Genomic DNA, 25,203 nt, shown 5'->3' on the forward strand with positions numbered 1-25,203 from the left:
TACTTTCAGCCTATAGTATTTTGATGTACATGGGAACTGAGATTTTGTTGAAGGTTGTATGAAAGTAGAATTTATATCTGCCTAAAATTTCAAGGAGATAAAATAGAAAGGACAAGGGGTGGTTTGCCTTGCTGTAAGCTTGTCTGAGTGAGCTGGCTTGGGGCCGCGGAGATCCATGTAAAGTGGTGGTTTATTCTCAAGTTTGGTGATTGAATTATTCCATGTGCGAGTTTTCCTTTCATGGTGTCCTGAAGAGTTTGCATTTCAATTAAATGAGTTTGTGGCTATCTTTAGAGTTTAAGATTTATTATGTAGTGACTTTCATGTGAGATTTACAAGTTTTCAGAAAAATTGGAAAGTTTTAGCATTTTTGAAGAGGGGAAAATTTTTTTTGAATTTTCAAAATGAATTGCACTTTTATTTTTATTTAGAAATGTATGTTTTGGTTATAAAAAGGCACCAGAGAAGAGTTGAATGTCAATGATATTGACTTAAAGAGTGAATTTTAAGTCAATATAGTTTATTTTACTAAGTTGATGAGTTTATATTTATGTTTAACTGTAATCAGTTTCTAGATTTCAGATCTTCAGTGAGGTTATTTTAGTTTTTTTAAATATAACATTACCAATCAGAGCAGCAATCTTCATATTAAACAAGCAGAATCTTTCTTATTTCAAAACCAGATAAAAAAAGTATTTATCGTAGATGAGTTTTTAATACATAATTCTTGTCCTTTTCATTTTTAAAAAATTTATTCTGAATGACATCAGTAAGATTATCAAATAGAAGGCAAGGATTGTCTCAGACAGTCCTAAATTCATCTTTATAGCTTGTGTTAAGTTCTGGATTATTAAAAAAAAAAAAAAAATGATGATGAAGCAGTTATAAAAGTTGAAAAAGATATTGTAGAAGAAAGAGGAATTCCACAAAATCTTAGTAGTGTTTTTAACCAGAATGTAAGTATTCTTGGATAAAATAGGATAAATTTCATAATCTTGGTGAATAATCATCTGCATATTTAAAACAGGATTTCTGCAGAATAAACACAATCTGGTTTTCAATATTTTATCGGTGATGTTTCTTGCCTTTTAATTTTTTCATACCAACTTTTGCTTGCTGTGCAGGGAGCATAGTTATGTAATATAAGTGCTTTTAAGTCTTAAGTGAAATGAATAGAAGTAACTTTGAAATGAAGAGATATATTTTTGACAAGGTCTGAAAGAAACTGGGTTCTGCAGTGGAAAACTCTAGTGTCCCAGATATCTTTTTGATGAAAGCAAATTAGAAATTATTGAACTATATTATGATGAAAAAGTGTTCCTAGAACTAAAAAAAAAAAAAGAAAAGAAAAGAAATTTATAGCAGAGCAAAAATAGTACGTTTGAACTGAAATAACTAACTACATCTGTGGAAGTACAGCATCACAAAGCACAGTTTCCTAATGGCAATAATACTCACTGTTGCCAGAACTTGTTAACTGAGTTATACATTATTATTATTATTTGCTTTCCCCCTTTTTTTAACATACTTTAACGCTTCCCCTTGTCAATAAAAAAAATTAAAAAAAAAAAAAAGGAACAGTAATAAACTAGAAGAGAAGTCACAGAGTTCCATCTTATCAGTCATAAAGAACCAACAATCTCAGTTTAAAAAAAGGTTTAGTCATTATGTCAGCAGCTTGTTCCTTTGTAGGTATCTGCTGTACGATGATTTGTTTTTATAGAACTCTCTATTGTATGAAAACGTGCTTAATAGCGATGTGTTTTGTATGTCGATGAAACTCGGAATTTTGCTATAGTGTCACTGCAGCGGTGTTATCTACTTGAATTATTGGAACTTAGTAATATCGCTAAATGACCATTTTAACGAAATTACTTCTAGAACCTTTACTAACTGCAATTACCTCTGCTTCATTTACTGAAGTTGCAACAACAGACTTTGGCTAATGCATGATATAGTTCCACCACTATTCCTCTTTTAGTTTTCCTGTTTCTGGACATCCTCCAAAATTTGCATCATTATAGCATTCTAGTACCCTTGGTTTTGCATTTATTTTTGTATGTAACACCTTTAGTAAGAGAACCTGTTGTGTATCTGAATACGCATTTCACTTTGATCTTAGTCATCTTTTGATGTACTTTTAACATAACATGAAAGAATGCCGTCACATTAAGCTACATCTGGTCTTGTACCTAACATGAGATACTTTAAAGCTCCTACAGCTTCTTTATAGCGGAAAATTTCTATGTTTGGCTTAACATCCTTTTACTTTTAATCTTTCCTTCAGGATAGGAGTTGACAGTAGTCTGCAATCTTCCATCCCAAATTTTTGAAGAATTTTTTTGTGCATAAGCTTGCTGACTAATTCTGATACTTCCATCTTCAAGTTCAAGAAAGTATACTGCTAGTTTAGTTGTGATTCGGAATCTTAACTTCAATTCTCTAAGAAATTTTTCAGATTCTTATAGATCCATTGATGTTACCAAACCATCATATATGTATAACCATATGGTTGGCTTCTTGCCATTTACTTCTTGCCTTTACTTGGATTTTAGATAGTTCCATCCTTTGATTTTTAAACCACTTTCAATCGTCAGGCCAAAAACAAAATACCTCCAAGATTAGGTTCAAGGAATTCTGTTTTATTCTTATAAATTCAAAACACTTGATGCAGTATTAGAGCTTGCTTTACCCATAATCTGAAAGTTGTTCCTAGAACTAAAAAAAGAAAACTTATAGCAGAATAAAAATAATAAATTTTAATTGGAATTACTACATTTAGTAATTCCATTAATTAGTGCATTTAATAATACATATCTGAGTTGAACTACATTTTTGAAACAACAGCATCACAAAGTGTGATATCCTGATGACAACAGCACTCACTATTGCCAGAACTTATTAACTAAATTATATATTATTAGTATTCACTTCCCTCCTCCTCTTTTTAACATTCTTTAACAATTGATACATTTTAAATTGCAAAAAATGAATGAATTTCTTCAAATTGCTGATAATGCCATCATGTTTATGATAATTATCTCAAAAGCATGTCTATATGAGAATGTTTTTCATCTGTGATTGTAAAAATAAGAAATGTTGCATGAATCTAAATTTAGAGCCAGGTTTCCACACGTATGTGAGCTATATAATGAAAAGATTGTGGAACTGGCAAAAGCTGTGATTTTCCATGCATGGATCCATTCAACTTCTCAAAGGACATGACACCAATCAACCAACCATCACCACAAGAAATTTTTCAGCTTTACAGCATGCCATCAGGCAGCTTGATAAGGAAAGCATTTCTCACGAAATAACAGTGAGGGTTTATATTGTCTCCCAACTCCAGAATAAAGGTTAAAAAATTTCTAGTTTTCCCCCCTTTAAAATTTCAAGTTAACAGTAAAATTGTTTTATTTTTAACTGTTTTCAATGAGGAATAATATTACAAAAGCAAAATAATTAAAAGAGATAGTTTTATTAAAAATAGCTTCATTAAATTTCTAGGTAATCCTAGTGACATTCTTATGATTTTTTTTTAAACCTGTATTTCAGGAAATTAAGCCTTTGAATCGCATTAGATATTTAAGCGTGATAAAGAAATGCAGTGTAGAAAGAAAAAAAAGTTTAGAAATCTATGCTGTAAATCAGGGTTTCTTAAACTTTTTTCAGTCGCGACCCTTTTTTATCATTGAGATTCTTTCGCGACCCCCAGGACCCCATAACAAAAATTTTGCGAGACCCCATAAGCATTGCACAAACCCGACACACGCGTGTGTGAAACTGTCAATTTTCCATGTGCACTGTAATATACTATTGCAGTTTTAGGTCATTAACTTTAATTTCTAATTTTAAGACATAGAACAATGTGAATATTTTAAATAAGTAACAGATGGAATGACAGTGTCACGTGCAAAGCAAGTAAAATGACCGTTTCTGTTATAAAAAGAATGCGTCAAAACATTTTCCTTTTCTGTTTGTCTGTATTGTCTTATCTTTATCTATTTTCAGATACACTGTGTAAAAATATTTAATTGTAAAATTTTTATAACTGTTAAATTATTATAATTGTATAATTATTATAATAAATTATATTATTATTACAAGTTAACTGCTAAATTTTTTGGCGACCCCCTGCTGCAGGTCCCATGACCCTCAATTTAAGAAATGCTGCTGTAAATGAAACATGCATAGCATTTTTCATCCATGCATGTATCTTTTCTGCAATTCATAAAAAAATGTATCATAATTATAATAAGGAGCTGAGGACAGAGGCATTAGTTTTTCAACTTAATTGTCATTATTTATAAAAACCCGTACCATAAAGTAAGATGGGAATCAAAGGGAGTAAAATTCAAATCTAATTTCTGTTGCAAAAAGAGAATAACTGTTATTAAGCATTTGTGAAATTAGGATCTTAATTTTAAATTATTGTCTCAAAGCTAATTAATGCAAAGTGTTATTTATTCCATGGGGAAACTTATTTCTGATTACTGAATTAGAAATAATTTTTCTTTCTGATTTTGAATTTTTTTGATGGATTTCATAAAAAACATAATGACTTTTAAGAAAAACTATGTTTGTAATTCACGGAAACTAGGTAGAATTTTGCAAATCTAGATACGTGTTGGAGAGATGTAAATCCTTTAGCTATTTAATTAATTCCATATGCTTTTTTATTATTACTTTAAATCATTCAAAGAGAAAATCAAGAAAAATAATCTGCAATACTCATAATACAGTTATGTTGTTGATTTTCAAAATTTCATCTTCCATAAGACTTCTAACTTGCTATATGAATGTACTGAATGTAATGTATTGGGGGAAAAAATAAAGAGATGAAAAAGAATGCCTGTGCTTTTTAAAGTTATTAAATACTTACCTAAATGTCTTTAATTTATTAATGGCCAGATTGATTAACCGCTGACCTGGGTGGCTTGATCCTTTTATTGTTTTGGAACCTGTGGCAAAAATGACAAAGGCATGTTTTTGTTCATGGATAGCGTAAATGCAAACGTAATCCATACTTTTGATTATTTAGCTACCTGTATATTTCTGATATTTTACTGTGCCTCAGCAGCAGCCAAGCAGTTAAGAGTGCTGAATACTGGTAGTTCAACCCTGGTGAATAAGATGGCTGCATGGTTGATTTTCATAGTTTTTCCATATGAAGCAGTTTCCCTTAAAATGTTCTCTATGGAGATATCCTTCTATTTAGGCAGATAGATCTTGTATGCTTTCTCATTCAAATATCTTTACTTAATCTAACTTGATTTTTTTCAGAACCAACTAAGTAAATATGTGAAATTTATATACATTATTTATAAAAAAATATTTTTGACAAAAAATTCAAATATGAGAGTCAAATGCATATTATATAGAATCAGACTATCATTGCTTCATACAGAAGTTTAGAGGGTTGTAACATGAAGAGTTTGATTTGCTTAAAAAGCCTTCATCTTTCTCTTATTTTATTTCTTACCTTATATTAGTCTTTCTTTTTAATACTATCAGACAACTAAAAAAATATTTTTCACTTAGTTATTCAATTTTTTTAGAGTTTATTGTCTTATTATTTTTTGTTTTGTATTGTTTCAGAACCATTAGAAATTGTTGAACAACCCCCGACTAGATTAGAATTACGAGAGGGTGCAAAACTTCTGATTACTTGTAAAGCTACATCTTATCCTCCTCCTGAATATCATTGGTTTAAAGATGATGAAGAATTATATTTACAGCAGGATCCAGATCTTACTATAGCCTCAGTCAAGTATATATTAATTTCATATTTCTTATATGGTTGACATGTTGGCCTCTTTTTGTCATTATTTAGTGTTTTAATTCCCGAGCTTATGTGTATCTCTTGCTGAGAATCACCATTTTAGGTTGATCGTTTATTTAGATATCAGTTTCAATGTGAATGATATATGAGTAGAACTTCATAAATGTAAAGTTAGATTTTTTGGAAGGAATTAAAATGTTAATCTTCTTAATGAAAGTTTTAAATTTCAACATATCAAAACCATGTTGTTGAGATATCCCATAGAGGGCACTGTATCAACCCTCTACTGATTGAATAGAGGGAATTGAGGGAAGCATCGTTGTGGGTTGTGAATGTGGTGTTACAAGGTGCGTGTAACGATCGTACTGTGCATTAAATGCCTATAATGAATTAAAGTGAAGTTAAAAAGTAGTTTAAAAGTGTGGAGTACCATAAAGTAATTTTAAATTGTGGAGATATTTCATTAACATACTTCACATGAAGAAGTATAGTTTTTTGATAATGTGAGAACTATTTTAGTTTTAGCAAATTTATTTGCATAGGATGATCTTAATCCTCTCAGTGTTACCAATGGATTATTCTGTATTGAAAGATGGCTGTTCAAATTTTTACAAATGGAATATTGTGTCAGCTCTTGATGGATCCAAAGCTGTTTCGAGCAATATTTTTTGCCTTACATTTTCCTCCTCGAAATTGTTGAGTACGGAATATTCTGCACTGTTGTCTCCCCCAACCTCCTGTTGCGCTTAATTTGTAGAGGGGAAACAGCGATCATTAGAGAAAGGTGTTACAGTGGGAGAGCCATAAATAAAATCCTCAAATTCAGCTGCAACTGGAAAATACTGAAAAACCTTCAACCAAAAGCTTTATGTATGCAAAAAATTCGTGAAACAAAATTTTTCTGCAAAAGTAAATGTAATTTGCACGGAACCCATAAATAACTTTAAAATAATTTAGCATCAGCTAATTTACAAATAATTTCTTTTAACATAATATAAATACTTAAACAGGTATCTTACAATGACTGCAGAAACACAGAAATTTGAGATAGTTTTTATTTTTAGCTGTGCGCATTGATTTAAGATACTGTAAACTACTATAACAGTTCACAAAAACATTTACTTCAGTATATATTTTCAATAATTGTTCTGAAATAAAAATGAGTTTTTTGAAAGAGTTCAAATCATGGGATTCCCCACCCCCTTTTTTTTTTACTTTTCACGTTTTGATGCCGAAGATATTTTGTTTTTACTTTATTAAAAAAAATAAGGAAAATATATTGAAAATAATATTGTTACAGTGAGAAAATATTCCTTCTCCTCTAGGCAAACAATAAGAGGTAAATTAAATAATTAAAAGGAAGGGTATTAGAAGCAAAAAAATGTTTTGACAATTCATAAAAATGCAGGTTTATGAACACAGAAAAAAATTAAACATTTATAATTCATTTCTTTTATTGTCATGATTTGCAGTTTTTCACAAAATTAAAATTTGATAACGTAATCCCCGACTAAAGCGAACAATTACTGTTACAAGTCAGATCGCTTTCGAAACGCTAACATATACCTTCTTGAAAACTGCCAAAGTTTTGACAGTGATTGATACTTTTACAGCTAACACTAGTCAGTTCATGTGATGATTCTCTGCATGTGTGAGGTTTAAAAAAAAACGACTACTGACGCTTTAGGAAACAATACCTTATCTTTCTCACCTTAAATAAAACAAATGAGAAGTGCCATTTCAGCTATTAGTCATATTATATCATTTAGCACTGTGAGGAAATATATTGTTACAAGGCAAGTTCATATGTTATCTCAGCACAGTTATGTTGTTTTCTATGAAGTGCTTCTTGCAGATGCTACAAAAGAATAAAAAGGGTTGTAACAGTTTTTTCTAAAAAATTCTTTTTAACAGTTTAGCGATTGGTAGAAATTCTCAATGTACAATATAAACTACACAGAAAAGAATTTCAAATTCAGGTTGCCTTGCACAAGCTTTTGATCACTCATGGCAGTGCACAGAAATAACATTGTATCCAATACTGCAGAGAGCACAGGACTGCACAGCAGTAGAGGGATGTCATATAGTGTCATAAATTTCTTCAAAAGGAGAAAATATCTATGAGGTTCAGCAAAATAACCAGTGACAATATTTGTTGACATTTGTGAAAAGTTGTGGCAGTTGTGTAGTAATTATGGTTCATTTGCATATATTGGAAGGAACAGTGATTATATAAACTACTCATTATCTGTTTAATATAGGTGACCATTTTCATTTCAATATTGACTCATTTGTTATGTAACCATCTGGATTTCAGTAGGATGCTGCTACTGTTTATTGAACTGTGTGGGTAGTTTTTGTCTTGTGTAAACTGAATACGAGTCAATTTGCTTTAGGACATCTTCCATGAAGGAATCCCTTGACAGATAGTTGTTGAGTTCTTTGCCATAATAAAACAATCCAAATCCATGCTGTAGTGTATGGAACATGATGTTAGAATGTTTGTGATGGCTATCCTAGCTGCCAGATGTAAATTTCATTGAATGTTTTTGGGCCATTTTAGAGCAAGCTGTGAAGAAGTTTCCAACCAAGGCAGTAGAGCAATTTATTTCTGTTGGCTGTTGAATAACTTGAGGAATGATATATTCTGTCTCTTGCAAAATAAGTTGCATCACATACTTATGGTGAAATATTACTAAAGTTTGAAAATGTTCCTACTTTTTTAATATTATCCTTATATATTGTGTGATGTAAAATGGTTAAAAGAAACAAATATGTTGATCTCGCTCTCCTTTTTTTCAATTCTGATTATGAACTTTACTATCATGTCATGAATATAACCCAGTAGTGAAGAAAATTTTGTATGTATGATTTTCCTGTTGATTATGAAAGTTGGCTCTTGTTACCATAAAACTTGAAGCAACTCTGTCAAACTTGTGCCAGTCATTCTCGCAGAATTTTGGTGAAATAAATTTAATTATATAATCAACAAATACAAATTGCAATCACAGCATTTCTAAAACTTTAACTCAGGCTTTGAGATTAACTAACAGTCAGATGCATTAAAAGTTTCATTAGTTATTCAGGTAGCCAAAATGACATTTAAAATATCAACAAAATAGTCAGCTTCTGAATGAACTTAGTGCTATGTAAATTTGCTTAAATATGAATCTCAGCAGTGTTGCTTGTTCTGTGAAGTGTTTTATTGCATCACTTTGTCAAACCCCAGATTCTGTACTTTGAATATGTACACCAGTTAATGGTAGCTACAAAATTACACAGTTCTAGTCGCATTAATTTGACCACCTGTCAAAAGCCAGAGTAACCATCTTTCACTGAGTGAACCTCTGTGAGATGTGCAGGAAGAGAGTCAGTTAGGTTCTTGAAGCTGTTCACTGGGATGTTGAGCCATGCCAACTCCAGTGCAGTAACCAACTGTGATAGGTTATGCGGTTTAAGATCCATGGTGCTAACAACGGAGTCGAGGTGATCCCACAGATTCTTGATTGGGTTTAAGTCCGGGAAATTTGCTGGCCAGAGGAGTTCAGTAAACTCATTGTGATGCTCTTCGAACCACGCATGTAGATCGCTTTCGAATTAAAAGGAAGGGTATTAAAAACAAAAAAGTGTTTTGACAATTCATAAAAATGCAGGTTTATGAACACAGAAAAAAATTAAACATTTATAATTCATTTCTTTTATTGTCATGATTTGCAGTTTTTCACAAAATTAAAATTTGATAACGTAATCCCCGACTAAAGCGAACAATTACTGTTACAAGTCAGATCGCTTTCGAAACGCTAACATATACCTTCTTGAAAACTGCCAAAGTTTTGACAGTGATTGATACTTTTACAGCTAACACTAGTCAGTTCATGTGATGATTCTCTGCATGTGTGGGGTTTAAAAAAAAAACGACTGCTGACGCTTTAGGAAACAATACCTTATCTTTCTCACCTTAAATAAAACAAATGAGAAGTGCCATTTCAGCTATTAGTCATATTATATCATTTAGCACTGTGAGGAAATATATTGTTACAAGGCAAGTTCATATGTTATCTCAGCACAGTTATGTTGTTTTCTATGAAGTGCTTCTTGCAGATGCTACAAAAGAATAAAAAGGGTTGTAACAGTTTTTTCTAAAAAATTCTTTTTAACAGTTTAGCGATTGGTAGAAATTCTCAATGTACAATATAAACTACACAGAAAAGAATTTCAAATTCAGGTTGCCTTGCACAAGCTTTTGATCACTCATGGCAGTGCACAGAAATAACATTGTATCCAATACTGCAGAGAGCACAGGACTGCACAGCAGTAGAGGGATGTCATATAGTGTCATAAATTTCTTCAAAAGGAGAAAATATCTATGAGGTTCAGCAAAATAACCAGTGACAATATTTGTTGACATTTGTGAAAAGTTGTGGCAGTTGTGTAGTAATTATGGTTCATTTGCATATATTGGAAGGAACAGTGATTATATAAACTACTCATTATCTGTTTAATATAGGTGACCATTTTCATTTCAATATTGACTCATTTGTTATGTAACCATCTGGATTTCAGTAGGATGCTGCTACTGTTTATTGAACTGTGTGGGTAGTTTTTGTCTTGTGTAAACTGAATACGAGTCAATTTGCTTTAGGACATCTTCCATGAAGGAATCCCTTGACAGATAGTTGTTGAGTTCTTTGCCATAATAAAATAATCCAAATCCATGCTGTAGTGTATGGAACATGATGTTAGAATGTTTGTGATGGCTATCCTAGCTGCCAGATGTAAATTTCATTGAATGTTTTTGGGCCATTTTAGAGCAAGCTGTGAAGAAGTTTCCAACCAAGGCAGTAGAGCAATTTATTTCTGTTGGCTGTTGAATAACTTGAGGAATGATATATTCTGTCTCTTGCAAAATAAGTTGCATCACATACTTATGGTGAAATATTACTAAAGTTTGAAAATGTTCCTACTTTTTTAATATTATCCTTATATATTGTGTGATGTAAAATGGTTAAAAGAAACAAATATGTTGATCTCGCTCTCCTTTTTTTCAATTCTGATTATGAACTTTACTATCATGTCATGAATATAACCCAGTAGTGAAGAAAATTTTGAATGTATGATTTTCCTGTTGATTATGAAAGTTGGCTCTTGTTACCATAAAACTTGGAGACAACTCTGTCAAACTTGTGCCAGTCATTCTTGCAGAATTTTGGTGAAATAAATTTAATTATATAATCAACAAATACAAATTGCAATCACAACATATCTAAAACTTTAACTCAGGCTTTGAGATTAACTAACAGTCAGATGCATTAAAAGTTGCATTAGTCATTCAGGCAGCCAAAATGACATTTAAAATATCAACAAAATAGTCAGCTTCTGTATGAACTTAGTGCTATGTAAATTTGCTTAAATATGAATCTCAGCAGTGTTGCTTGGTTCTGTGAAGTGTTTTATTGCATCACTTTGTCAAACCCCAGATTCTGTACTTTGAATATGTACACCAGTTAATGGTAGCTACAAAATTACAGTCCTAGTCGCATTAATTTGACCACCCGTCAAAAGCCAGAATAACCATCTTTCACTGAGTGAACCTCTGTGAGATGTGCAGGAAGAGAGTCAGTTAGGTTCTTGAAGCTGTTCACTGGGATGTTGAGCCATGCCAACTCCAGTGCAGTAACCAACTGTGATAGGTTATGCGGTTTAGGATCCATGGTGCTAACAACGCAGTCGAGGTGGTACCACAGATTCTCGATTGGGTTTAAGTCTGGGAAATTTGCTGGCCAGAGGAGTTCAGTAAACTCATTGTGATGCTCTTCGAACCACGCATACTGTGAGCTGTATGACACTTCACATTGTCCTTCTGGTAGATGCCATCATTCTGAGGAAAATCAATTTACACGTAGGGATGGGCATGGGTGTGCAAGGACAGATGTGTATTTCTCTTGATCCATTGAGCCATCCTCAGTAATGAGTGCACCCAGAGAATGCCACAAAACATCCTCTAGACCATAATGCTCCCACCTTAAGCTTGGACCCCTCCGACTATTGTTGCAGTGTGTTTGCTTTCTGACCTCTCATATCGTATATGCCAATGTCCATCTGTCTGATGCAGCATAAAACATGAGTCATCAAAAAAGCCACCTGTCACCACCCAAAGCCATTCAGTGTATGTCCAGTTACGGTACTTGTGTGCAAATTCCAGCCTTTGTCGCGATGAATTGTAGTCAGCGTAACCAGGCATCTCTGCAGAGGCCCATATGCGACAACATTCGCTGAACCATCATTACACTATTGGTAGCTCCTTGGTTCATCAGGGTGGTCAGTTGCTCACTGATTGCATGTTTATTCACTCAAATGCATCTCCACAGCTGCTGTTTACCTCTGTCATCTATGGCTCGTGGGGCACCACATTTGTCATATAACTGATTTTTTATAGTTCCATTTTGCCATGCGTGGCCTACTTTTAACACAGCAGTACACGGACAATTTACAAAATTAGCCACTTCAGAAATGCTTCCACCTTGGCCCAAAAGTCAATAATCATGCCCTTTTGGGCTTCAGGTAAATTGCTCCATTTCTGCATTACGCCGACACTTGCAATGTTTTCTGATTTTCTCGGACATTCTTTATATATGCTCCTGGACAATGTGCTGCCACCTGCCTTCTGTGATTGGTTATTTCACATCGGCATTGAAAGTAGGTGGTAGTCACATTAATGTGACTGAACTGTGTATATCTATCTATATTTAACAGGAAAATATGTATGTCAAAATGTTTCTGATCCTTACTTAGTTCAGTAATTAGTCTTTTGCTCATATATGTGTGCATATTTTATTTAATTTATATCACTGTATATATTCTTAAAAATATATCTTATCCTTAGGTTGAAAGACAGTGGAATTTATAGATGTAAAGTTGTCAGTCACAATCCAAATATAAATGATTATTCCTACATAGTCTCTGAGCCAGCAGAAATTGTTGTGTTTTCAAATGGTATGCAGAACCTTTATACTTTAGGGATTTTTTCTGATTATTATTTAAAAGCCCTTCAGTATTTGTGATACATTTATATGAAGATTAGAAAAATATGATTGAAAGTTATATATTTTAGTATTTAACTGATAATGGTACTGTATTATATCCATGTGTTAAATCTGCATAGCTAATATATATAATATTAGTATTTGATATTTTCTGGAATTGATAAATTTGTGTGCTAGCATGGTATGAAACTTTTTAGGAAGGAAGGACAATTTGCCTTGATTATTTTATCTGTCATATATTTTTGTAGTTAAATTTCAAGCAAAGAGTTGAACAAGACAAATATAATGAAAACATGAATTATTCTATAAAAAAAATATTTTTCCTGTTTAAATGAAATTCTCATAATACAGAGGTTGTTTATGCATTTTTAAATGATTTCAATAAAGAATTAAAAAAAAAAAAAGGCCATTATTCTTCTTGCAAAATATGGCTTAAAAACAAGCTATGGATTGCAAAATATGTGTATGTTCTTTCTGAAAACAGATATCCTATGCCATAATTCAAAAACACTGTGAAATACATGGTATTAAAATTAAGTACAAAATAAGAAACATTGTTAATTGGAAAGGGGAAAATTGCCAATCATTGCTTCTATAAGATAAGAAGATTCTAAAAGTATACCCGAAAAAGGTACACTATGTCAAAAAAAAGGGGGGAGACAGTTCTATATCTCTCATTCTATTGGGCTGATTGACAAAATTTAAATAGCGTTTTTCATGTCTCGAAAGTGCACCTTAGAATATATATTAGATTTATATATAGCATTGTTCTAATATAGGTATTTTGACACAAAATCTGACTTTTTCTGAAATAACATACCAATTTTCTTTTCCATATTTTGATTCTATGACTCAAATTATGCCTAGATATTAAATTTTTTAAAATTTAGTGTGAAATATACAGAGAAATTCAAAAATTTATTTTGGCGCAATTTTTTCAGTTACGCCAAAAATAATTCACTTGGCAAACTTCTTAATATATGGCAACCTATTTTCCTTTCCCTTCCATTATGCGGGAGCGGAAAAAAAGGCAACTCTTTTGTACCTTTTTGCATTGTACACGAGTGGAGAAAAAGTCACATTTTTCCTACTTTCAAATAATTTTAACAAATTGTCTAAACCACATTTGATGTTTTATTGCTTTCAACAAATATGCAAAATTTCAAAACACACCAATATATAAATTCATGTATATCTTCGGAAATTTTAAATAAAAAACTGTAAATTTTTGCAGGTATGCTTAGAAATACGTCTACTTTAAGATAATGGTAAACATTTTATAGATTATAATTCAAAACTTTTTTTTGAAAAAAAAAATTATTTAATTTAATAAAAAAGAGAGATTAATAAATATGTACCAAACTCAATTAACATTGGGGAGCTAAAATTTTGAGAGCTAGTTTGTTTAAAACTAATTGTGCGATTTGCGATTTTTACAAAACTTGGCAGTTTGGCATCATTTAAGTCATCGAATTGAAATATGTAAAAAATACTGACATGTCTTTTCAGAAAAAGGTCTGATTTTGTGTCAACTTTTTTTTTTTTTTTTTTTTTTGCGCAGTGTACATACTGTCTCTAATTTTTTTAAAGTTAAATCATTGGTAACAAGAAAAAAATCGGCTGACAGAAAACTGAGTTGCAAAGTGTTAAAATGCATCTGTAGTTACAAAAACAATAAAATAGTAAACCAGGTTTTACAACTTTAAAAAAAGCTAAAAATCATAACATTCACCAGCTTTTGTTGAGGCATACGGCCCAAGTCGAAAAAATTTATGGAATCCTGCATGAAATCTATTTAGCAGGAGGTAAATGAAAAGACACTGTGACTCTAGATAAAGCATTGGTGTACCTAAATGACTGCAGCAAAAAAGGCGATTTCATTTTTTTTGAAAATGAAGAGCAAAAAATGTGCACACCTGGTTCCTTCATTGCAAAGACGGTTTCAGTTTATGATTGTTGCAGGATTCTCTCACAGTGAGAAATTAAAAATAAATAGAGTGAAAAAAAGGTTAAAATCAACTTGGTGTGCTATCAAGAGAAAGTTTTTTTTTTTTTTTCTTTTCTTTTTTTCTGATCTTACAGAAGAAATTCCATTTCTTTATTCGAGTGACTTTCAAAGAGTAAAACTTTTTCAAGACAAGGCGGCAAGTAATTCTTTGCAAAGTACAACTCCATTCCTTGAAAAAATGAACACTGATACAGATGTTACATATATACCTTTTCAATGTATTCCTGCAAAGTCCCATGATGTTTCTCTTATGGACTATTGTGTCTTTGATCTCTTGAAAAGAGCTCTTTATGTGTGCAAACCCACCATGAACGATGGACTCTATATAGCACTGGAAGAGGAATGGAAATCAGTACCTATGGAAATTTTATGAAAAGCCTTTCTATCATGGAAATCATGGTGTATCGGGAAAATCATGGTACTATCATGAAAATCATTGTGACTTAGTATCAAAAAAGGTTGTCAGATTTAAAAATATATTCTAAATATTAATTAAACAATCCCCCAAAATGTTTTTAAAATGTGTAAATACTCTCTGTATTTATATTTTCAATCTTAATCTCAAATTATAACATTTTTAAACCATTTGCATTGAATGAGTTGTTCTGAATTTTCTTTTAATCATTTATTATTAAAACTAAGAACATAGCAAGAAATAAGGTATTTAAAAGGATCGTGTTATCATACTGCAACTTTTTAATTTCTGTGTTTAAAATTATCCTTTGTTTTGTTCATTTACATTTATTACTTCAAATATCTTAACTATTTTAAAATAAATGCATTCACAAAACAAAAAAGGCAGTTTCTGTTCACCATTGTTATATACTATGCATTTGTAAAAGAAATCATTTTTTTAAATGCTTTCTATGCAGGACATAAGAGATGTGAGAACAGTTTTATTGTTTAGAGCTATTGCTTAAATTTAGTTAAAGCTGTTTTCCATTATTGGGAGAGAAGGAAAATGGAAAAGATCTTCATAATACCAGTACAGCAACTTACAAAGTTTTTCATATGTTTGTTCTTCAATGTTTTTGTAGTTGTTTACTTTATAATCAATTACTTTCATACTTTCCTAAACCCAAGTTGATGCAAACAGTTTTTAGACTACTTTTTTATTTCCAATAGTGGAACACATGAACAAGAATAAAAACCAGTAGTAACAAAATAAAAACAAGTAGTAAGGGGAAAAGCAGGAATAAATACAAGTAGTAGAAACATCATCAAAATATTCAAGAGTTAGCATCCCAGGAATTTTATAGCCTCCCAATATCTAAAAGCATCAGTATCTCCATGGAGAGCTCAGCAAACATGTAGGTGATGTTAGTCCTTAGGTTCGTTTTTTCACACAAGGGACAGGCAGCATTAGTGAGAATGCCAAAATGACACAGCCAGGTAATCATGTCTGGTAAGTAGTCCAAAAGAAGCCTCTGCCTCCTGTCCAAGTTTATTAGACAGTTTTAAAAGACAGTTTTTTTCTATATTTGGCTTCAGTTTTGAACAGAAGTTTTTCCTGATCCATCAACTGCATCATTTGTGCAATGGGTCCATGACACTTAGCTGATGAAACACTTAACCGACACCAGTTAGCCGACCAGGACATTTAACCGACACAGAAAGTTAGCCATCAGGACATTTAGCTACAGGACATTTAACTATCAATACATTTAGTCAACAGGACACTAAGCCGACAGTGATATTTCACTGACACGTACCTAATAATTATTTAAACACTCTCAATTACAAAATTTCTCGCCTTCTACATAAGTTCAATATTTAAGTCATTTTTTCCATATGTGCTTTTAATTCATGTGTGCTTTAGCATAGTTTGAGTCGTAAGTTAAATATGGTTTTTTAAGGATATAAACTTTTTAATTACAGATTATTTCTCTCTCTCTCTCTGTATATATATGTATATATATATGTGTGTATATGTAAGACAATTTAAAGCTTTCATAAAATCTTAAATTTGCTTAATTTTCCACAGGTGCAACAAAAAGTTAAAATCATCTTTAAAAATGTTATACAGTTATTTTTTTAATGTCATTTAGAATCCTTAACAATAAAATGGAATAAAATCAAAGTTGCCAATAATTAGTTGCAAAAGCGTAAATCCGAAAATAAAGGTTGAATTTGAGATTGATTCAGCCAGGCTCTTTCTTGAGGAGATAACTGAATTAATCTTAAGGGCCATTTTTCTGGCATTTTTCCAGGTGAATTGAAACTGTAATTTAGAAATCATCAATGTAATTCTTGTTTAATTATTAATATAATTTTTGTTAATTCAGTTCATAACTAATGAATAATTGGAATTCATTTTGATCCCCATGGTAATTATAAAAGGGACTCTTCCTTTAAAAACAACAAATGAAGATTAGAAATGTTTCAAGAAATTTACTGGTAGTTTTGCAAATTCATAATAATACCTAGTATTTAATCCTAATTTAAATTTTCTGTTAAAAAAATTACTGAGTTTCTAAACTAAATCATTAAAGCATTATATGAACTAAAATTATTGATAAAAATCAATAAAATATAATCACATTACAATCTTTTATATGTGCAGGAACATACATGTATGAGAATATGTATTTTTTGCAGAAACATCTATTAAGAGTTGTGAAGCATCAACATTGCAAGTGCCAAATTCATCACATTTTGTAAGTATTATTCTTTCAGTATTTAATTTTTGATCGAAAAAAAAATGTAGGTATTTAATTAAATGTTATATTTTGTTCTTAAAAGTTTTGCTTTGAACTTCAGTTAACAAGCATTTAAGAATAATTTTGTAACCTTTTTATGTTATTTATCTTCAGATAGACCTAGTCATAATCATTTTTATTTATGTATTTTAAAAGAATTTACCTAAAACTATGCATTCAAACACACATCAAAACTCTTTTGAAAGAATTTCAAAGAGAGAATTTTAATGCCATTATAAGTCTATTAGGATAAAAGAGAATATTTTAATATGCATTTGAGATATCTTTTATATATATAAATGATCATGCAGTTTAATGCTGTCTGAAATGGTAAAACATTAGCTTGTTTTATCATCAGAAGAAAAAAAGAAAATGCATGATATTATCTGAATGATTTTCTTTTGAGGTAATCTAATGAAACATTTCCCAAATTCTGCACTGCATCTGTTGATGTAATATTACAAAAATCAACCAAATTTGATAATTAGATTTTTATGTAATACTAAGCTAAATAATTGGTCTGTTGTTTAATTTCATCCCACTTTTCTACATGTTCTAAACAAAATCTATGTGAGATAGGTGGAACACCCAACTCTACAACAACGAGGATACAATAAGCCTATCTTAGGTCACCATATCATGTGCATCGATGGCCTCAGCCAGTCTTTATTACATTGTTTTCATTACAATTAAAAAACAAACATTTATAACCCACAAAGTATACAAATTCAGCTAATTTATTTACAATAGCATATAAATCTTATTCAGAGATTTGAAGATACAGCTTTTATTAACTTTTTTACGTATTTATCCAAAATTATTAGGCTTGGTTATGAATTTCTGCATAAGAATAACTGCTTTGTATAGGAATGCATTTATATGTATACAGCTTTTTTTCACAATTAAAATTTAATAAAAAAAAAGAACCCGACTGGCTGATGAGCAAGAGATAATTTCTAGTAATTCTTCTCCAATACACAAACAGTATGCAAAAATTTTCTATTTACATATAAAATGTATAATTATTTATATATAAGCATATGTATTTTAATTCATATATCGAAGAAAAATTTAATAAATAAGCTAGAGATTAGTTTGTCATCATTGATTTTTAAGTTTTCTGTGAAAACTTAGGATATTTTAATTTTATTTAGATTATAGTAAGTTATTTTTTATTAACTAAACATGTTAGAATGATTTGAAATAAATGTCAGTATCAAATATTAATATTATTTAGTGTTATCAATTTGAATTACAAAGTGTAACTGACAGAAATATCTTTCAGAAACCAAACTTTAGATTTCAAATAGAAAATAAATATAAATTTGTATTTTTTTCCTTTGAGTTATTATGATCATTGATCATTGATCATGTATGTTTTGCTAAATATTTAGTAAGAGAAATTTAAAATTCAGTCAAAATATTTTTTTAATGAAAAATTTTCATTTTGTTTTAAAAAAATATTTGGCCTGTCAGCTGCGTTTTTAGATTGTGCATTCAGCCTGAATTTAAAGAAAGATTAAGTAGTGAATCTGATGACTTTGTGCCTTTATGGTTGATTCTTCTTTTAGGGAATGAAATAGTTTTTTATTTTAATCAATTTGTTTCGACTGAGTATAAATGCTGTCCAGGTTCTATCTTCTGAAGAGGAGTTTTGCATTCTTTAAATCTTTTCAGGATATAGGGTATTCTTTAATAGGGTTATTGAATCATTACATTGTAACCATACGTCTTAAGAAATGACTGGAAATTTCACTGGATATTAAATAACATAAGTGATGAAATTATATTGCATATTTTTTTAACAAACTCTTTGCTGTCTCTCTTCCTGTGCCAAAAATTCATCTGCATGACGAGCTGTAAATATAAAGCTTCTGCATTGAGGATAAGGTGAATATTATTAAAAAAAATACAAAAAGGAGACAACCAAATCAATATCTGCCAGAAATATAGTAAACCAAATCTATAATTGGTATCACATGAAAGAATCAAATTGTATAATTTTCGTTCGTGGAGAAAATTTGGATGCAAAGGAAGAGTTGAGAAAGATAAAGCACGGAGATGTTGAAAAATCATTGCTAAAATGATTTGCTGTTAAGAAATACCATTAGTCATTCAAATTTCTGAACACTTTAGAGAGACTAGAAAAGAATGAACAACAAATTTAGTAATTGCTGGTAATGATAACTAAATGTTAATATGATTTTAATATATATTTATTAATCATTTCTTTTGATTGATATGATAAAGTTGATAAGTTTTTTCTTTATGAGTCAGTAAAATTTTACTTATTTTTTTGAGGTAATCCATTTTTCATAGCGGATTAAACATAAACCAAACGTCCGATGTGAAGCTACATCATTTGCTGGATGATTTTCATTTAACAGTGCCTTGAATTAGGAATTTCATTTAATGCAACTTTTATAAAATTCTACACTGCAACTTTTCTAAGTTGTTTAAAAGTCCTAAAAATTTAATTTATAGTCATTAATTTTGAATTTTTTTTAAATTCTTCAAAATCATATGTTTATTTTTTCTTCAAGATCATTCCTGAGAAAAGTGATTGTCAGTTTGATTCTACTGAAATTCCAAGAGATGACAAAAATGGTGAGAGCAAATTTTTGTGACAGCTATTTTTTTTATTCTGTCATGATATTTTATTACTTCTTTATTATTTCTGTCATGATACATGAATATTTTAAATTGATATTTGCTTGAAATTAATTTAGTTTAACAGTTATTTTTTATTTGTCATGTAACCAATTTTGAATCTAGCCACAGTATCCTCAAATAAGTTTTCAGTCTAAAAACCAACACAGAAAATTTCTCATGGTAGCTTACCTTCATAGATGGACACCTTTAAAAATGACAAGTATTTCTGAGAACATAAACAAACGTTGGTATTCATAACTACAAGTTCTCTAGGATTTTCATCCTATCTCTTTTGGTAGATAGCTGAATCTCCCATTTTTTTAATATTTAGCCTTTACGAAGCAAAATATTTCCCAGCAATAAATAAAATTTATTTAATTAATGCAATTTAAATTAGGCAATTCCATTCTCCCATCTTAATGATTTTCAGAATAATTTTTCTTTAAATTTTATTTCATCTAAATTAAGTTTTTTTTATTATGTTTTATTGATCTTTTTAAATTTTATTTGATCTGAGTTATTTTATCTACTGTAGACATTTTTAGATTTTTAGATGAAGATTCAAGCCATGTTTAATCCATTAATATTTGTCTTTAATTTTGTTTACTTTAATATATGGTACATTACTAAGTGTATCTGCTGAAATACTATATACATTAATTGTTAATTTTATTTTCATCATATTGAAAAGTATTTTGATAAATAAGAGCTTTTTGTCACTATTTAGGATTTTTTTAGTCCAAAAGTGTAAGAAAATTAAAAATTGAAATTGGTCAAAGAATGAAAATTTAGAATATATAATTAAATGCTAATATATTTTACATCAGAATTACAAATATGTCAGTAACATGAACCATGCATCATAAAGTGAATTTAAGTGAGTTTGGAATTCCTTAAAAATGATGTTGCCATAAAGTGTGTAAAGTGTGAAAAACTCTTTATTTTTAAGATCGAAGGTTGGTAGCTATGGGTATTGAACATTACCACTCAAAGGTCACCACTTTCATGAAAGACCACTATCATCTGGATGCACTGATGGTTATGATGTTGGTGTAATGACTATTTTCAAATCTAATGACAATTTTCAAATCAACAAGGGCCCACCAGCGGCCGAGCGGTAAAGTCGCTGAACACTGGTAGTTCGGTCCGAGGTTCGAATCCCGCGAACGGGCTGGCTGCATGGGTGTTTTCGTGGTTTTCCCCATGTGTAACGTGTATACGAGCCAGTTTCCCTTAGAAAGTCCTCCACGAAGGCATCCCTCCTCTTAGGCAGATAGCCCTTGAGGCTTTGCCATAATCACACACACACACACACATATCAAATCAACAAGTCTCTCTTGATAAAAACAGTGAAGTGGTTAAGATACACTTACACATTATTATTTAAAAGTGTCAGTAAAAATATTCTTTGATGTATATACATCCTTTGTCAGAAACGTTCGAGGACAATTTTTTTTTATTTCTGATTTTGCAGTACTAAAATGGAACAAATGTTTTTATGTCACCTGGTATGTATTCTTACTTGACATGACCTTGGATGTGTTTCCATGCAAACCTACTAGGTGGCAGGGCTGCGCTTAGCAACAAGCTGTTGTCGCATTTGTTAAGGTGACTCAATGGATGCTGATTGTGAGCAAAGAGTGAACATTAAGTTCTGTGTTAAGCTCAGAAAAACTCTTAGTGAAGTATAGAACATGATTAAGCAAGGGTATGTAGGCGAGGCACTTTCAAGAAGTCGTGTTTTCGAATGGCACAAAAGGTTTCGTGTAGGCAGGGATTCAGTGCAAGACATTCCCAGAGCTGGTCGCTCGTCTGTAGCACATATCAATGCAAATGGGGAACATATTAGGCAGTTATTACAAGAAGACCATTCTGTAACTGTGCATATGATACCAGAAGAACTGAATTTGAATCATAATGTGTGTCATAGGATTTTACGGGAAGATAATTAGGGAAATGGGAACTTAATTCAAGAATTATCTCTCACTCACTAACAGATGAACAGAAAGATGAAGAATTTCTGCTAAATTATAAGATAAAGCCAGACGTGATTCCACATTTGTGTCAAAGTTTATTGTGATTTCTTTCTTGTTTCCGTAAGTGAAAAGGTGACTGAAAAGAAAGTTTCCTCAAGATTATTGCAGACATCCACCGGGTTGTGACAAATGAACTTTCAAGCATCCCAGTTGAAGGTTTCCCTGCTTGCTTCCAAGACTTTCAAAAACGTTGGAAGTTGTGTATAGATAGCCAAGGGCTTTGCTTTTGATAGCAGCTAGGATCATTACTTGATTAAGTGCAATTTTCTATTTTTTACCTTTGTCCTGGAATTTTTCCGATAAAGGATGTATGTGGTCTGGCTGATTGCAGATTATTAAATTTTGATTATGTAAATTTCAGTGTCACATTAATTAAGCTATGCTTCAGTCTGGTTTTGATTATGAATATAAGAACAAGATGCTGTTATTTAATCACTGTCTATTTATTATTAAATTACATTATGAAAATGTATTTAGCTTTATTGTGAGTTTAATATTACTTTATGGTTTCTATTTCACAAAATGGAAATACTGAGATGAAACATATATATTTTGAGTTATTATATTTGCTAATTTCATCATGAATCTCACATTTACTTGGAGGGATTATTTCAACTGTTCTCGTATATATTTCAATACATTTAATAATACCTGAATTTTAGAAAGCTATATCTTTCTTTTTAAGGAAATTAAAAGAAGCTTAAAAAATGAACTCCTGATAATATTTTAGAAAGCTGCAGCTATTTTTTTTAGGAAACTAAATAAAGCTAAAAAAGTGGAAGAGCTTATCTTCTAACAGTATTTTTATTAACTGCACTTTATTTCTTTTCTTCCTCTTTAATATTAAAACTTTTTCTTAAAAAATTTAATAATTTGTTTTGCAAATTTTCTGAAATATATTGCCTTCTCGTTTATTATGCATAATACCTTATTTAATTATTATTTTTTCTCCTAGCAATTAAAGTTGTAAAGCAACCATATGTTAATGGAAAGGTAGCTCAAGGCATGATTCTGTGTTTGAATTGTGAAGTTAGTAGTGCATATCCTGTAAATTACCAGTGGTACAGAAATGGAGATGCTATTGATGGTAATAAGTTGTACTTTATTTTATGTCTGTTTAAACCTGAATTCATTGAGGAGTTCAGAATAGCAAGTTTATTTCAAAATAATTATGAGTTTTATTTAATATATAAAATGTGCAACATCAAAAACTTGAGTTTTGTGTATACAGTACTGAGTTTTATATACACAGTACAAAATCTCAAATCTGGACATCATTATCCGGAATCTTTTCTGGAATTTAATATCTGGACCTCTGAACCACCTGCAATTTTTTTAAATAAAACTCAGGAATGGAGAATACAGTAGTCTAGAAAAAGGAGGTGTTGTAAGAGCAATTTTTCTCCTGATTGAGACTCCTGTATATCATTTTTAAACACCTTCTGGCTAGGGAATCACATGGTGGCCATTAACAGTACATTGGTAAACATTAACCACAACCACACTTTCATCTCTCGGATGGCTTAAATAGTTGTGGGTATGTCCCTTAAATGCTTGGTATGGCTGTTAATGTTTATCTGAATACACGATAAATGAGACCCCAAGACACATTTGTTTGAGTGGGCTGTAGTTAATATTGGTTTTATTTTGTTGATGAAACAGCAAGAAGGGAGAAAGATTTGGAAGGAATGGAAGTTCCATTAACTTAGCAAATTGCTCTAAATTCAGCTTATTATTTTTGAAGGTTGTTATAACTGTTGAAATTAAAGTATAAATTTTCAGTTATGTTGAAGACTGTAATTCTGATGCTGTAGCAGGATCTGCAAAGCGAAAGCACAATTTATACTTGCTAAGCGAAGCCATGCTGCTAAAGAGCAGCATTAGCACAATTTGAGCTGAAGAAAATGCAATTTCAAAGTTTGTCAAAATAACAACCTTATTTTGGCATAGATTTTGAATGCTATAGGAGGCGAAATTTAATAGTTAAGGGAATAAGGGAAGGAACATGCAGATAAATAAAACATATAACAGAAGTTTTTCATTGCGATCACGTTGTCCTGACCAGCACTCAACTCTTGGATGATGAAATCTGTAATATGATTATAAATCGAGAAAATATCACTGCCGATAGTTTAAAAAATGACAGAGTTTTTTTAGAATGAAAGAATTTTGACTGACAGTTTGGTGGGGGAGGATTTTGGACATGGCAGTTACTGGACTTGGAAGTATGGAACTTTGTGAGAAGGGCAAGAAATTATGTCTGTCTATAAAATCAAATAGAAAGTATTAACACAAGCAATGGAACAGCTTGACAAATTACACCGAGAGAAATGTTTAATAAAACAAACAAACAAAAAAAAAAAAAAAAAAAGTTGAGGTCTTTTTTTTTTTTTTTTTTTTTTTTTGTAAATTTTGATTTTCTTATAGTCATTAAATGCTTCATTTTTCCATAAACAACTTTTTTAATTTTTAAAATTTTATAACTTCTACATCTCATATTAGTAGAGTTAAATTGATGATAAAAAATTTAGAAATTTCCAAAATCTAGAATCATTGAAGTCCCAAAGATTCTCATGTATATGAGTCAGTTTACCCTTAAAAAGTCTGTATGAAGGCATCCTTTCCCTTAGACAGATAGTCCTTGAGTAGTTTGCCATAATTAAATAAATTAAACCCAACGATTCCAGCTTTCAGACTTTATATCTCTACATATAATAAAAGAAAGAGTCTGTCTGTGTGTGCGTGTTTTTCGTTCGTACTGCGCGTAAACTAATGGACCCACAGCTACAAAATTTGGTACATAAGTGCATATAGACAAGAGCCAGTGCACCTCGAAGCGTTTTTTCGAAATTCGAATTTTTTTAATTTTATGTTTTATGACGAAATCGCGTCATTTTGAGACATAATGGGCTATAGGAAAGCAAGATTTTACTCTACAGACTCCATTTGCACATCGTCATAAAATGTGGGTACTTAGCTATTT

The 25,203-nt window shown here is 30.9% G+C and overlaps 1 protein-coding gene across 2 annotated transcripts in view; it reads left to right on the forward strand.

The window, feature by feature from the left end:
* The window catches only part of LOC118189864 (mucosa-associated lymphoid tissue lymphoma translocation protein 1 homolog), a 77,144-nt gene that overhangs the window by 16,171 nt on the left and 35,770 nt on the right, over nt 1–25,203 (forward strand). For both annotated transcript variants that reach the window (XM_035360558.2, XM_035360557.2), the window contains exons 5-9: nt 5,599–5,770; nt 12,666–12,775; nt 17,432–17,490; nt 20,076–20,139; nt 23,176–23,307. In XM_035360558.2, the coding sequence (XP_035216449.2) occupies nt 5,599–5,770; nt 12,666–12,775; nt 17,432–17,490; nt 20,076–20,139; nt 23,176–23,307 (537 nt within the window). The remainder of the gene's footprint in view (nt 1–5,598; nt 5,771–12,665; nt 12,776–17,431; nt 17,491–20,075; nt 20,140–23,175; nt 23,308–25,203) is intronic.

Source organism: Stegodyphus dumicola, chromosome 2 (genome assembly GCF_044657685.1).
Source record: "Stegodyphus dumicola isolate Sdum_Otavi_A_Nest chromosome 2, ASM4465768v1".
Taxonomy (NCBI): Eukaryota; Metazoa; Arthropoda; class Arachnida; order Araneae; family Eresidae; genus Stegodyphus; species Stegodyphus dumicola.